At 42.4% G+C, this 13397-nt stretch overlaps 1 protein-coding gene across 3 annotated transcripts in view; it reads left to right on the forward strand.

The window, feature by feature from the left end:
• Positions 1-507: 507 nt before the first annotated feature.
• LOC148012462 (pyruvate kinase isozyme G, chloroplastic-like) overlaps positions 508-13397 on the forward strand; it is an 89763-nt gene continuing 76873 nt past the window's right edge. For all 3 annotated transcript variants that reach the window (XM_087668890.1, XM_087668889.1, XM_087668891.1), the window contains exon 1: positions 508-901. In XM_087668890.1, the coding sequence (XP_087525016.1) occupies positions 581-901 (321 nt within the window). In that variant the 5' untranslated portion in view covers positions 508-580. The remainder of the gene's footprint in view (positions 902-13397) is intronic.

Below are 13397 nucleotides of genomic sequence, written 5' to 3' on the forward strand. Positions count from 1 at the left end.
ACAAGAATCGCATTCGACTAAGAAAAGTACGCATTCAATGGGTTTTGAATTCTTTCTAACAGCTCAATAGGTGATTTGTTGAACTAATGAACCATACACTACTTTTAGAATTGATGTGGGTGTTTTAGAGTGTGAACCTGTGGAGTGGGGGTGATTGGCGATGTGTAACCACCCTCTAGTTGATTTGGTGCCTTGGTCGTTCTGAGCAAACCTAGCTATGACTCGGTGCTTTATCTTTACTATTAGTTAATGAGAGGTGGGGGGCGAGTGCCATGTAGCAGCCCCCCACCTCCCCCACAAGAAAAAAAGAGAATGCGGGGGCGGGTGCCACGTGTCCACCACCCGTCCCCGCCCCGGCGCTTCGGTCTAGGTGCGGAGCGCCTAGTTTGTTTTGAGCAAACTTGGCGTCACGATAGTCACCGTAGGATCAACGTGAAACGCGAAACGTCAATCATGGCAGGCGGAATGACAGGCTCGCTTGTCCGGGCGCCTTTGTGCTTCTTGTTATTCGTCAATAGATTCTCTCTCCCTCTCTCTCTCTCTGTCCGTCTGTGTCTGTGCCTATATCTCTCTCACACACATGCACACACTCACAATCTCAGCTATGGCAGCTGCATCTTCCTGCACGGTCCCTGCCGCTTGTCCATCCTCTTCTCCCCTCTCCTCCCGTCCCTTCATCCACCCAGACGCCCACCATCTTTCTCTCTGCAGCGGTGCCTCCTTCCGCACCGGACGCCTGCGCAGGAAGCACTCATCGTCCTCATCATCCTCCCCGGCAGCTGAAGTAGCAGACATTCAGGCAACCAGCATCAGTCGATCTCGCCAGCCGCTGCGCTCCGAGCCCGAGCTGGTCCCAGTCTCACCGGACGACGGTGCTCAATTTTCGATTGATCACCTCGCTGTGAGTTGGTGCCATGCCTTGATTGCTCAATTTCTAGGCCAATTGAACGTGATCAAAGGATTCTCATATCAACAGTAATCATGCATGCACGTTGATTTTACTGGTTCAAGCAACAATATATGGTATAGATTTGTGAGCAAACTCGAATAACTTGAATCATGCATGCATGTTGATCTAAAGGTGTGCATAAATGAAATGCATGGCGATCTACCTTAATTTTTCTGTTGCAAAGTTCGTCCTCCCAGCAGGATGGTGGGGTTCTCTACAGTTTGCTTGAAATCTGGGTTTTTGCCCTTGTGATGTAGGTCGCTACTCTTTACAGAGTTCCTTGTACTTTGTACTTTTCCTCAAGGGGATTTTCTCTGAGGTGTTATTAATAGGAGTTTCAGTTCTCAGGAAAAAAAATGTCCCGGATTTTTACCAGATAAGATTGCTGCAACGAAGGAAATAATGCTGGCTTTAAGGAATTAAGGTTAATTCACCTGGTAGGGTGCCCTCAAGGGAGGTTGTGCTTCTAGAACTAACTCAACCTTGAAATCTTGCGGTTACGATAGGGGCAACTCGCAAGGTAACTTATCTAAGAAAAGAGAATCAAACTCTTACAACAATGCCAAGCTTGTCTCATCCGCATCTCCCTATTGTGAAGAAAAAGACTTCTTCTCAAGTTCCTAAACATACACCATCATAGCATGGTCTCTTTTGTGAACCACTCGCTTTGCCTGGAGATGACTGCCACTTGCTAAGCTCAAGCCACCAAGCATGTAGTTGTGCTGTGCAAGGTCTTTACCACTTGGCAAGTCTTATCGTGAATGAGGAAAAGTTGAGAGGTAGAGCCCGAGTGGAAGCACACAAGGGGAAGCAAGAGTTAAACAAAAGCTATGGTAGATGGAGCAAGAGCGTCAAAGGAAATAGTATCGGACCGTGAAACTCACTTTTTAAATAAGGTGATTAAAAGCTTGATTGAAGCTTGGCAAATTAAGCATAACCAGACGACTCTCTATAATACGCAGGCAAATGGGCAAGTTGAAAGCACCAATAAGCAGCTTGTGGGTATCTTATTAAAAATAATATCTGAAAAGAAATGTAATTGGGATACAAAATTGTATGTGGCGGTGTGGGCGTATAACACAACGTTTAAATGAGTCATTGGTCACACCCCATTCAAATCAGTTTATGGGGAGAAGTGTGTCTTGCCCTTAGAAATTGAGTTGCCGACCATAAGATTCGTAATCAATCATTCTTTGGGTGATGAAGATGTTCTATTCGAGTGTTTTACAACTCTGGCACACTTGGATGAGCTAGAGTCTGTTGCACCAAGAAGTAGCTAAGTGTTGGATGAAGCGGCTGCATGATTTAAAAGCGAAGAAATATACCTTTAAAAAGAGGCAGTTAGTTTTGTATTATGATGAACGTAGAGAGCTATTTCCAGGAAAGCTGGAATCTAGATGGGATGGCCCTTACAAGGTAGTTATGATAGGTAAAAATAAGTCCATGGCTTTACTACCTGATCTACAAGGAGTGAATTTAAAAATAAGATTAATCTTAATAAGATTAAACCTTATTATTTCTGAGTGGGCTAACGCAATAAATGCATTGCGGATCCATGCTGGGGTTGATCTGAGACTTACAGGAGCGCTTAAACTGGTTGATGGGGCGGTTAATTTCTTATTTGGAGCACCCATATCTAGAGCAAAGATATCATCAGGGGAAGCTTATTTGGTGGAGCAAAGGATACAAAGTGATTGAGTAAGAAGACGGAACCTTTGTGTGGGAGATCAAAGTTTTCTGCCATCACTGTTTACAAATTTTAACAAGCATCCCGGTTAAGTTTAATGAAGAAGGTGGGATGGAGTCGTCAGTTCATCCTCTAATCATGTTGAATTTTGACTATTATAATTACGAATAGGGGAGTTCTTGATGGCTGGCTCTGTAAACTCGTGGTGGACGTACACATTATACTTTGATGGAGCGTCTAGGGGCCCTAATAAAAAAGGGAGTGTTGGAGTAGTTATCCGAGATCCCCGACGTAGAGTTACAATGAAATTAGCTGTTTATCTTGGGGTAGGATTCACTAACAACATGGTGGAGTATAATGCCTTGATTATGGGACTGAATATTGCTAAGAAAGGTGGTATTCAGCGGTTGTTAGTAAAAGGGGATTCCCAATTGATCTTAAATAAACTAAATGGGACATACACGGTCCGGAATCCCATCCGTTGCATGTATCATTGAACTGCTATGACCCTACTTGATGAATTTGGGAGAGTATCTCTTCAACTAATTCCATGTTCTTGGAATCAGTTTGCAGATTGCTTAGCAAACTTTGCTTATGAAGAGGACCTCTTCTTCAATTGTGGTCCTAGTCCGCATGTTGCTATTGATAATGAGACAGGACCTGGTTGTTTGTGGGGAATTTTATCAGCCTGAGCCATGCATTGGCTGTTGTATACCATAGGGATTTGTGCTATACATTCCCGTATGCGGTGCCTGTCCAACCATAGCATGAAAAATGGTACCGCCACTAAAGTATCCTTGCTATCCCATGCTTGCATGTGTATAATTGCCTTGTTGCCCATGTTCCCATGGATTGGCACTACCAAGTTGGCCATGCATTTGCACTTGCTGCCCCACGGATACCAATTGTTTGTGCTTATTAGGCATTTTGGGGTCTTCTAAGGAAGGCTTGGGCATTTCCTTTGATTTGTGGCTGTCTTGAAGCTGTAGAAGGTATCTTCTTCTCTTTGCCTTTGCTGTCCTTCTTTGGGGCATTCAAGAATCGAGTAAATTGGGGATCCTTTGCCAATTCAGCAAAAAGATTTGCTGCTGTACACATTCGATCCTTGAAGCTATCATCAATTTCTTCAGCTCCTTGTTGGTCATTAGCCTCTTTATGCATTGAAGTGCCAACATTTGGATCATTTCCCATATTTTCAGCATGTTGTCCATGTTGAGAACCATGCCCAACATCAATCATTGCATTTTCCCCTTCACCACGTGATTGACCAAGGAGTGATGCATCCTCTCCACTTGATCCCGTATCACCATGTGGAGACATGCTTGCTGTAATTCACTGCTGAGAACAATTTCAGCAATAATGCAATAGCCCCAAGTTGCAATCAATTACCATGGGCCCACCAATTCAAAGGATTTGATGGTATCTCGGAAATGGAACCATGAAACCAGCCTTCCTTCTGTGGATGAGTGGTAAATCCTTGATTACAACTTAATTACAGTAGCAAACAATAAATGCAAATCTGAAAATACCAATTTACCTACTGATCTTGGACAATGCACACCCGATTGGCCCCAAAATTGGTGTCCCTTTCGGTATTTCTTTAGCTTTATTGAAGAAAAAGTTGATTTCCAATGGGATTCTCCCGATCCCCTTTGCAATCCAAACTCCCCTTGCTGTCCAAAGTGACCATCAAGTCTTTAATCTAATTTGCCCTTTGATTTGGGTAATTAATTGGTCTCCACCCACTTCATAGATGATGGAAATGCCCCAAATTCAATGGTTGGCTAGTCCTCCACTTGAATTTAGCTGAAATTTACCTTCAGCCCTGAAAAATCCAAGTCTTGGAGCTTTCAATTTCTGGCACACTTCCTGAGGCTGCTGCTAAACTTTCATTTTTGCTGTAAATTAGGGTTTATAGTAGAGAAATTTGCAATTTCTCAGCCTCCAAGGGTCCAAAAGTTGAGATCTTGGAGCAAGGCTGTGAAATGGCTGGGAGATGAGAGAGAATGCTGGGGAGAGAGAAAATTCAGACTTTCTTATCGAAGAACTGAAGAAAATCTGTCATTTACTAGTACTGCCTTGTCTCCACAGCTTGTAGATGCAAAAAACCGAAGAAAATCAATCATTTACAGCCTATAATGCTGTCACGTGCTATTGATTAGTCTTCTCTTGCCCCTGATTGCCTCAAAAGGTCCTCCAATGGTTGCAAATCAAACCAGCAGCATCTCCTCCCGCTCTCTTGCAGGTTGAATATACTATAAATGCCTCTCTCTAGCCTCTAAAGACGTTTTTTAGTCTTACATGGGCATTTTTGACAAGTGACAGCCTTTTCAAATGGTTTTTTCAGCATTATCCATAATTAAATTTTAATTTTCAGTCTTTAAATACAGATTTTTCAATCTTTAAATACCGAAAGTTAATCTAATAATTATTTTGGTGCCATGAAAAATAATCTAATTGGCCAATAATTAAATTGGCTAGGCAACTTCCATTCTCGAGTGTCTCTGTGCCATCTTTCACCATCAAATTGACATTAGGTATCATTAAATGCCACTTCTATAGAGTCACCAATTGACACTTATTGCCAAATAAATGACCTTGGCCAACAACTGGCACCAGATACCATCAAGTACCTATGTGATATAACTTATTGCAACTTTTGCCTTTGACATCCCATGATTTTCTCGGGTCCCAGGCTCATAAATTTACTCTAACCTGAGTTGCACCTCACATATGCAACATTTACTTAATCATGTGATTAAAAAATTAATCCACATGTTAAGTGAGGCTTAAAAAATACATGTTCTCATGACACCCTCAATCCCTATGAAACCAGCCTTCCTTCTCGGATAGGGTGGTTTAACCTGATTAAGCACTTAATTACAGCAATTAGCAAATGAACATAAACTGAAATGCTCACTTTACCTTCATAAACTTGGACAGTGGACACCTTGTTGGCCGCAAAACTGGCGCCCCTTTTGGTATTTCCTTAATTTCAATTGCTGATGGATAAATTATAAGCCGAGATTTCACGATCTCCTTGGTTGATTCAAAAGCCCCTTGCTGTTCCAATAATCAGCAAAGCATTCGGGCAAATTGCCCCTTGATTTTCACCCAGGACTTGCTCTAATGGAACCCCAACTGGTCAAATGCTACCCCAAATTCACAATAGATGGGCTGGCATCTGAAATCCTCACAATTCCATGAATTTCTGGTGCTGATTTCAGTGTACAATGCCTTTGACTGATGGCACGGGTCCCAAGGTGGCTGCTAAACCCTAATTACTGCTGTAATTTAGGAAATTTAGGACTTACAGCAGTAAAATCTCTGCTGTCCACCAAATTTGGCTGTACTTTGCTACCAATGGCTGAGATTTACTGAGAATGCTTGAGCATAGATTGGAGGAGATGAGAGAATGCTGTAGAAAGAGAGAAAATCAGCTGAAATGTATCTTTTGATTCGTAGCTTTGATGATAAATCTGATGGCACCAACAGCTTCAAAAAGGGGGTAAAACACCAGCTCGACTGGCGAGCCCTCCTCTCCTACTGCCGTCTCTCTTGAGGCGGAAGAGAAAACCTGCTGCTCCCTGTCCTGTCACGGCGCGCGATTAGTCGTCATCGCCTCTCAGAGCCAAATCTGATTACCTCCTCTCCCTCCACCAAGCTCAAAATGGCTGCAATTCAGCTTCCACCACCCTCCAATAGCCTTCTCCCTAGTTGCATGGGAAAGTTTTGCCAAGTGGTAGCCTTCCTAATGCATTTTCAGCCATTAAATTAATTTTTCAGAATTAGTTAATTCTGAAAATTAATTTCAGTCCTTTTGACCTTGCCCAAAATTAAACATGCCCATCTGTAATGAAATTGGCTAGGCCATTTGCAACTTGGAGTGGTTTCCAACCTCTGTTGACCTTAGACTAGGATTAGTTAATTAATTAATGCTAGTCCCTAGTGTCACCACTGACACTTAATGGCCAAACAATAGTCCTAGGGTCCAACCTGGCACCAACAGACCACCAAAACCCAATTGACATAACTTAACACAACTTTTGCCTTTAACACCCACTGCATTCTCGGGGTCCTTGGCCCGTTCCCATGAAATAACTGCCATGTGCATCACGTGCTAAACAACCTTGCACATTTGATTAATAACTTAATCAAATGTTACTAGCAAGATTAAAGCATCTCAAAATTTCACGTCCCTGTGACAGACCTCCCCCTTGAAAACCTTGCAATCGTCCTCGATTGCATTGCATTGGGCCAAAACAAAAGTATATTGCACTGGAATTTCAATTTGGCATGACAGTCACCACAACATTGGCCACTATTGTCGAACCGTTGCATATGCGCAAAACTTATTGAAAATTTCCAGCCAGCAAAACATAATAGAAAACTGAAAAACAGTCTAAAACTGTTGCTAGAAACCATCGGATGCATCCATAACTCATGTTTCTCAACCGTTTTGACTTCAAAACCACAGTAAAGCATATTCTCAGCATAAACCATGGCTGAAACTGTCAATGACATTCGTTTACATGCGGCTGTCCATGAAATCAGTTGTAAACCATTAAAAACTAAGCATGACCTAATCATAAACTGATCACGGACTGATATGAGAACTGATCACAAATGGCTGCAAATGTGACTCCAAACTGATCACAAGTTGATGGTAAAAAAAACTGATCAGAAACTGATGCAAAAGCTGATGCAAAATTGATCCCAAAGTGATCATAAACGGTTCTCAAACTGATCAAAAAGTGAGCTGAAACTAATCAGAAATTGATCTCAAAACTGAGGCAAAAACTCATGCCAAATTGGTCCAAAAACTCATGCATAAGTATAGTCTTAGAGCCATGGTGACAACCATACTCATATACATGTATCTCACAGTGACTAGTACATCAAGTAGTGACCTCATGGCAGACATATATTCAGCACAATACCTTGGATGCATGCTGAATACATCCGAGATCCTCTACATACGAGAGCTGTCCAAAACCGGTGGATTGGAAGTACTACCTCCCCCTTGAGCATCAGGCAATGCTCCGGCCCCCGCTCTGCTGAACCTGAGTAAGCCCGATCCAAAGTCGGCTCTAACTGAAAGGCATCGAGATAAAGTTGCAACAATTGAGGATTGTCTGCCAAGTCATCCTCTTCCTTCCATTTTGTATCCATTGGTGAATAGTTTTGAAGCTTCACCAAATATCTTCTGGAAACTTTACCTCCGACCTTCCTTTCCTTATGTGCCAAAATTTGCTCGGGTACCAAGATCTCATCTAGTTCCTCAACCTTTGGCTGAATTTCAGCAGATACATCTTCTGGCACATCACCACGAAAAGGTCTCAACAAACTGACATGAAAGGCATTGTGTATCCGCCAGTGTGGAGGTAATTTCAGCCGATATGCAACATCGCTGATCTTTTCCAACACTTGAAAGGGCCCATAGTATCTCATGCTTAACTTCGGATACAACCTCTCTCTTCCCTTCATCTTTCGAAACGTAGCAATACATAAAACTGCAAAGCACGTCTATGGCGATCAGTTGCCCGCTTTTGCTTGTCCTGTGATCTCTGAAGTGCATACTTTATCTTTGCATAGGCTGCATCCAAGCTTTCCACAAAGCGATCAGCCTCAAAGATCTTATCCTTAGTGTGCAAAATAGGTGGAACCTTCTTGCCACTCTCAACCACCTCAAATGGAGCCTTGCCAGTGAAACTATGCACCGTATTATTGTATGTAAACTCAACCAATGGCAAATACTGCTTCCACTATGTCTTGTGGTCTAAAACATAGCACCTCAAAAGATCCAGCACTGTGAAATTTGCTTCCTCAGGCTGACTATCTGTCTGCGGATGGAAGGATGATGAGAATTTTAGCGTGGTATCCATATTCTCAAACAACCCCTTCCAGAATAGACTGGTCATCCGAGGGTCTCAATCACTGATGATCGACTTAGGCATACCATGATACTTGAAAATGTGCTGCATAAATAATCGTGCCATATGATTAGCCTTTATCTTCTTCCTCACTGGAATGAAATGGGCTTGTTTGCTAAACCTACAAATAATAGTCAATATCCCATAATTTTCTATAGATGTCCTAGGAAGCTCAAAGATAAAGTCCATAGCAATGCTTTGCTGCCAAGGCCTATTTGGAATAGGTAAGGGCTGCAACAAGCCCGGCATCTTTTGCCTATCATGCTTTACCTTCTGATATATGATGCATGCCCTAACATACCGCTCTACATCATGCCTCAAAGCTGGCCAATAAAAGAAATGCTCCACTGCCTTGACTGTGGCATCAATACCTCTGTGTTGTGCATACGGAGGAGCATGACTTTCAATGATCACTCTAGGCCTCAACTGCTTTGTGACATATAGTTGTCCATGCATCAACGAAAATCCATCTCTTAGCATAAAATGCTCATGCCTTTGGCCATTGCAAAGCTGATCATAAACATTAGCAAAGTCCGAATCAGTAGCATATTGCTCTTTCATGGTATCCAACTCAGTGTGATAAACCATAGTGACGACTGAAACTTGTGGCTTACGTGACAGTGCATCAACCACAACATTCTTTTTACCATCAATGTGTACAATCTGAAAATGAAACATAGAGAGAAAATTTGCCCATCTCATATGCTTCTCTTAACAACTTTGTTTGCGTCAGAAAGTACCTCAAAGTCTGATGGTCTGTCTGCACTGTAAAATTAGCCCCCAACAAATAATGTTTCCACGTAGACAGTGCATGAATTACAGCCAAGAGCTCTTTCTCATAAACTTGTAAATTCCTCTCTGCACCTTGGAGAATTCGGCTCTCATAAGCCACAACTCGGCCATCTTGCATAAGGACAGCCCCAATGCTATTACCATATGCATCACACTGAACCACAAATGACTTCCTTAGATCAGGCAACACAAGCATAGAATCTGAAGTCATCTTTTCCTTCAACTTTTCAAATGCTGAAATTTCCATTGCTATCTATCTAAATGCCACATCTTTCTTTTGCATAGCATGCAATGGAGATGCAATTTCAGCAAATCCGCGTACATACTTCCTATAGTAAGAACATAAATCCAAGAAGTTGCGGATCTCATGAACATTTTTCAAAACTGGTCATGAACGTATTGCTTCAACCTTAGCAGGGTCTATACGAATACCATCAGCTGATACAATATGTCCCAAGAAGTGGATTTCATGTAAAAAGAATTCACTCTTCTTGTCATTGATAACCAGCCTATGCTTATGTAGCTCATTGAAAACAATGTCCAAGTGCTTTTTATGCTCCGTTTCATTCTTTGAATAGACAATCATGTCATCAAAGAAAGTACCCATAAATGCTCTATGTGGCCGAAAGATGCGATCCATCATCTGATTAAAAGTGGCAGGAGCATTCGTAAGTCCAAAAGGTATGACAAGAAATTCATATAACCCAAAAGATGTCCTGAAAGCTGTCTTAGGCACATCCTCCGGTCTAATGCGTATCTGATGATACCCACTTTTCAAATCTATACGGCTAAATATTGTTGCCCCATGCAATCTATCCATAACATCATCGATCCGAGGGATCGGAAAGCGGTTCTTTATCGTGATCTTATTCAGAGCACGATAGTCAATGCACATACGCCATGAACCATCCTTTTTCTGCACCAAAAGGATTGGAGAATAGAAAGGAGATGAGCTGGGCTGAATCAGCTCTTTTTCTAACAACTCATTTAGCTGACTCATAATCTCCTCCTGTTGGGCTGCACTGACTCTATAGGGTGGTTTATTAGGAGGGCCACTTCTAGGGATAAGGTCTATGCCATGATCTTCGGGTCTTTCAGGTTGTAGCTGCCCTGGAAGTGACTAAGAGAAGCAATCAGCATACATTTTTAGAAATGACATGTGATCCTTCTCTAATTTAGACATATTCCCAACATTCTCACTATCATCCTTACCCTTAGCAAAAACTAAATACGCTGAAAGATGATTTCTCATTACTTTAGAAATAGTAGCTGCAAATACAACAGGGACATATTCCCCTTTCAATTTTACATCAAGTGTGAGTGTCTTTCCCTTTTGTTGAATAGTGATCTCTTTTGCATATGAATCAATGACTGCATGCATACGGTGGCACCATGGCATACCAAGCAACACATCATAACCCTCAAGTGGAGCAATGTAAAACTTTTCGTTGTCCAAATATCCCTGTATGTGCAACCGAAGCTTTTCAATGAGTGGTGTGATAGGTTCTGCATGACCCTTACATGCCATTCTAACTTCCCCTATGGCTCCCATCTCATCCTCTTTGAAGCCTAGACGGGCTGCCATGTCAGTAGAGATGAAGTTGGCTCGTGCACCATTATCAAAGAAGATCAATGCATGCTGATCTCTAATTTTGCCCCATGCTTTGCACAACTCAATAGCATCATCATTGGGCTATTACTAATAACTTCGGGCACCAATCCCACTGATGTTTTGGGCCTTTTATCCTTAGGATCTCCTTGATTTTCTGATTTTGCAGCTTGCTGCCTATTGGGATAGTTCTTTGCAATATGACCCTCCTGTTCATAAATAAAGCATTTATTTGCAGCCATCAATTCCCTACGTTGTGCCAATGTTTTCGAGCCCTTTCTTTGCTGTTTGGCCTCTTTTCAGGCTGGTTTTCAGATATGCCCCTTTTCTCAGCCTTAAACAACTTTTTATTCGGCTTTTCTCCGCTCTCTTGGAAGCCTGAATCCTTTCCACACAGCAAAGCATCGGCTGTAGCAGCAGTCTCTATGAGTTGAGACATGCTAGACATGGTGGATTTTATGCAAAAATCCCTGATTCCTTTGGGCAGCCCACATACATATTTTTCCACTTGCTTATGAAGGGGTACGGCATGACAAGAAGTGACGGGCAGCAGTGCATCCCAAAACTTCTTATTGTATTGCTCTAAATTCTTTAATTCCTTTGCATCAAGCTTGTTCCAAGCTGTCATGATGTCCACCTCAAAGGTACTAGTCAACCAATTCGATGCAAACATTTGCTTGAATTGTACCCATGTTGACGGTGCTCTACCTTGCATTAAGAGTGTGGACCACCACTGCAATGCATTCCCCTTCAAGAAAGTGGCTGCCTTTCGAATCTTAGAGGATTCGGTGAAGTTTTCCCCTGAATAGGCTGCATCTAATTGCTGAATGAAGGTCAAAGCTTTCAGCCTATCTTATGCACCATTGAAGGACTCAAACTTCACTGCTTTTCCATCCTCATCATAGTCTTTTGCTTCCCCTTTGGGAGTTAAGTTGTCATACACTGGCTGCTGCAAAAAGGGTGCATTTGCTGTATTTACATCATGACCAAGCCCAAATGAAGCATTTGGATGACCATCAGTCATTCCTTGAGCCCCATAAGCATTCTGGGGTGCAGATGCATTGCCAAACATTCCACTTTGTGCCCTAGGCATCAAGCCAATGCTACCATACATAGGGTTTTGCACATTTTCAGCCATATCCGAAAACAATGGGCCTTGCACACCATGCATTGGCTGTTGCATACCATAGGGATTTGTGCCATGCATTCCCGTATGCGGCCCTTGGCCAACCATTGCATGAAAAATTGTGCTACCACCAAAGTATCTTGGCTTCCCCATCATAGCATACATGCCCGGCTGTCCAAAATCCATTGGATTGGCACTTCCATAATGGCCTTGCATTTGCATTCCTTGCCCCATAGGTACCAACTGTTTAGCTTCATTGGCCTCTTTAGGAGCTTCAAGTGAAGGATTTGGCACTACCTTTGGTGCATCTTGTTGTCTCGAAGGTGTAGAAGTTGACTTCTTCTTCTTGCCCTTGTTGTCATTCTTCGGAGCATTCAAAAATCGGGTGAATTGAGGATCCTTTGCCAATTCAGCAAAGAGATTTGCTGCTGTCCTCATCCGATTCTTCAACTGATTATCAAATTCCTCTTCACTTTGTTGGTCATCTACCTCATGACGGCTCGAAGGCCCTGTATCTTGCCCAACAGCAACATTTTCAGCTTGTTGTCCATCATGAGAGCCTTGTCCAAGATTAGGTATGCATTTCCTTCATTCCCATAAGAATGTCCATACTGAGAGGCATCATCACTGCTTGATTCCATCTCACTGTATGAAGATATGTTGCTGTAATTTCTCCGCTGAGCACAAAAATCAGCACTAGCACAAAGCTTTGGCTTGCAATCAGGTGCCTCGGGCTCACCAAATCAAGAGATTGAGTGATTATCCCGGCAATGGAACCATGAAACCAACATTTCTTATTGGATAGGATGGTTTAACCTGATTAAGCACTTAATTACAGCAATTAGCAAATGAACATAAACTGAAATGCTCACTTTACCTTTATAAACTTGGATAGTGGACACCCTGTTGGCCCCAAAATTGGCGCCCCTTCTGGTATTTCTTTAATTTCAATTACTGATGGATAAATTACAAGCCGAGATTTCACGATCTCCTTGGCTGATTCAAAAGCCCCTTGCTGTTCCAATAATCAGCAAAACATTCGGGCAAATTGCCCCTTGATTTTCACCCAGGACTTGCTCTAATGGAACCCCAACTGGTCAAATGCTGCCCTAAATTCACAATAGACTGACTGGCATCTGAAATCCTCACAATTCCACGAATTTCTAGAGCTGATTTCAGTGTACAATGCCTTTGACTGATAGCACGGGTCCCAAGGTGGCTGCTAAATCCTAATTACTGCTGTAATTTAGGGTTTACAGCAGTAAACTCTCTGCTGTCCACCAAATTTGGCTGTACTTTGC

This window comes from Lygodium microphyllum, chromosome 27 (assembly GCF_053477565.2).
Source record: "Lygodium microphyllum isolate KBCC chromosome 27, Lygodium_microphyllum_v1.1.10, whole genome shotgun sequence".
Taxonomy (NCBI): domain Eukaryota; kingdom Viridiplantae; phylum Streptophyta; class Polypodiopsida; order Schizaeales; family Lygodiaceae; genus Lygodium; species Lygodium microphyllum.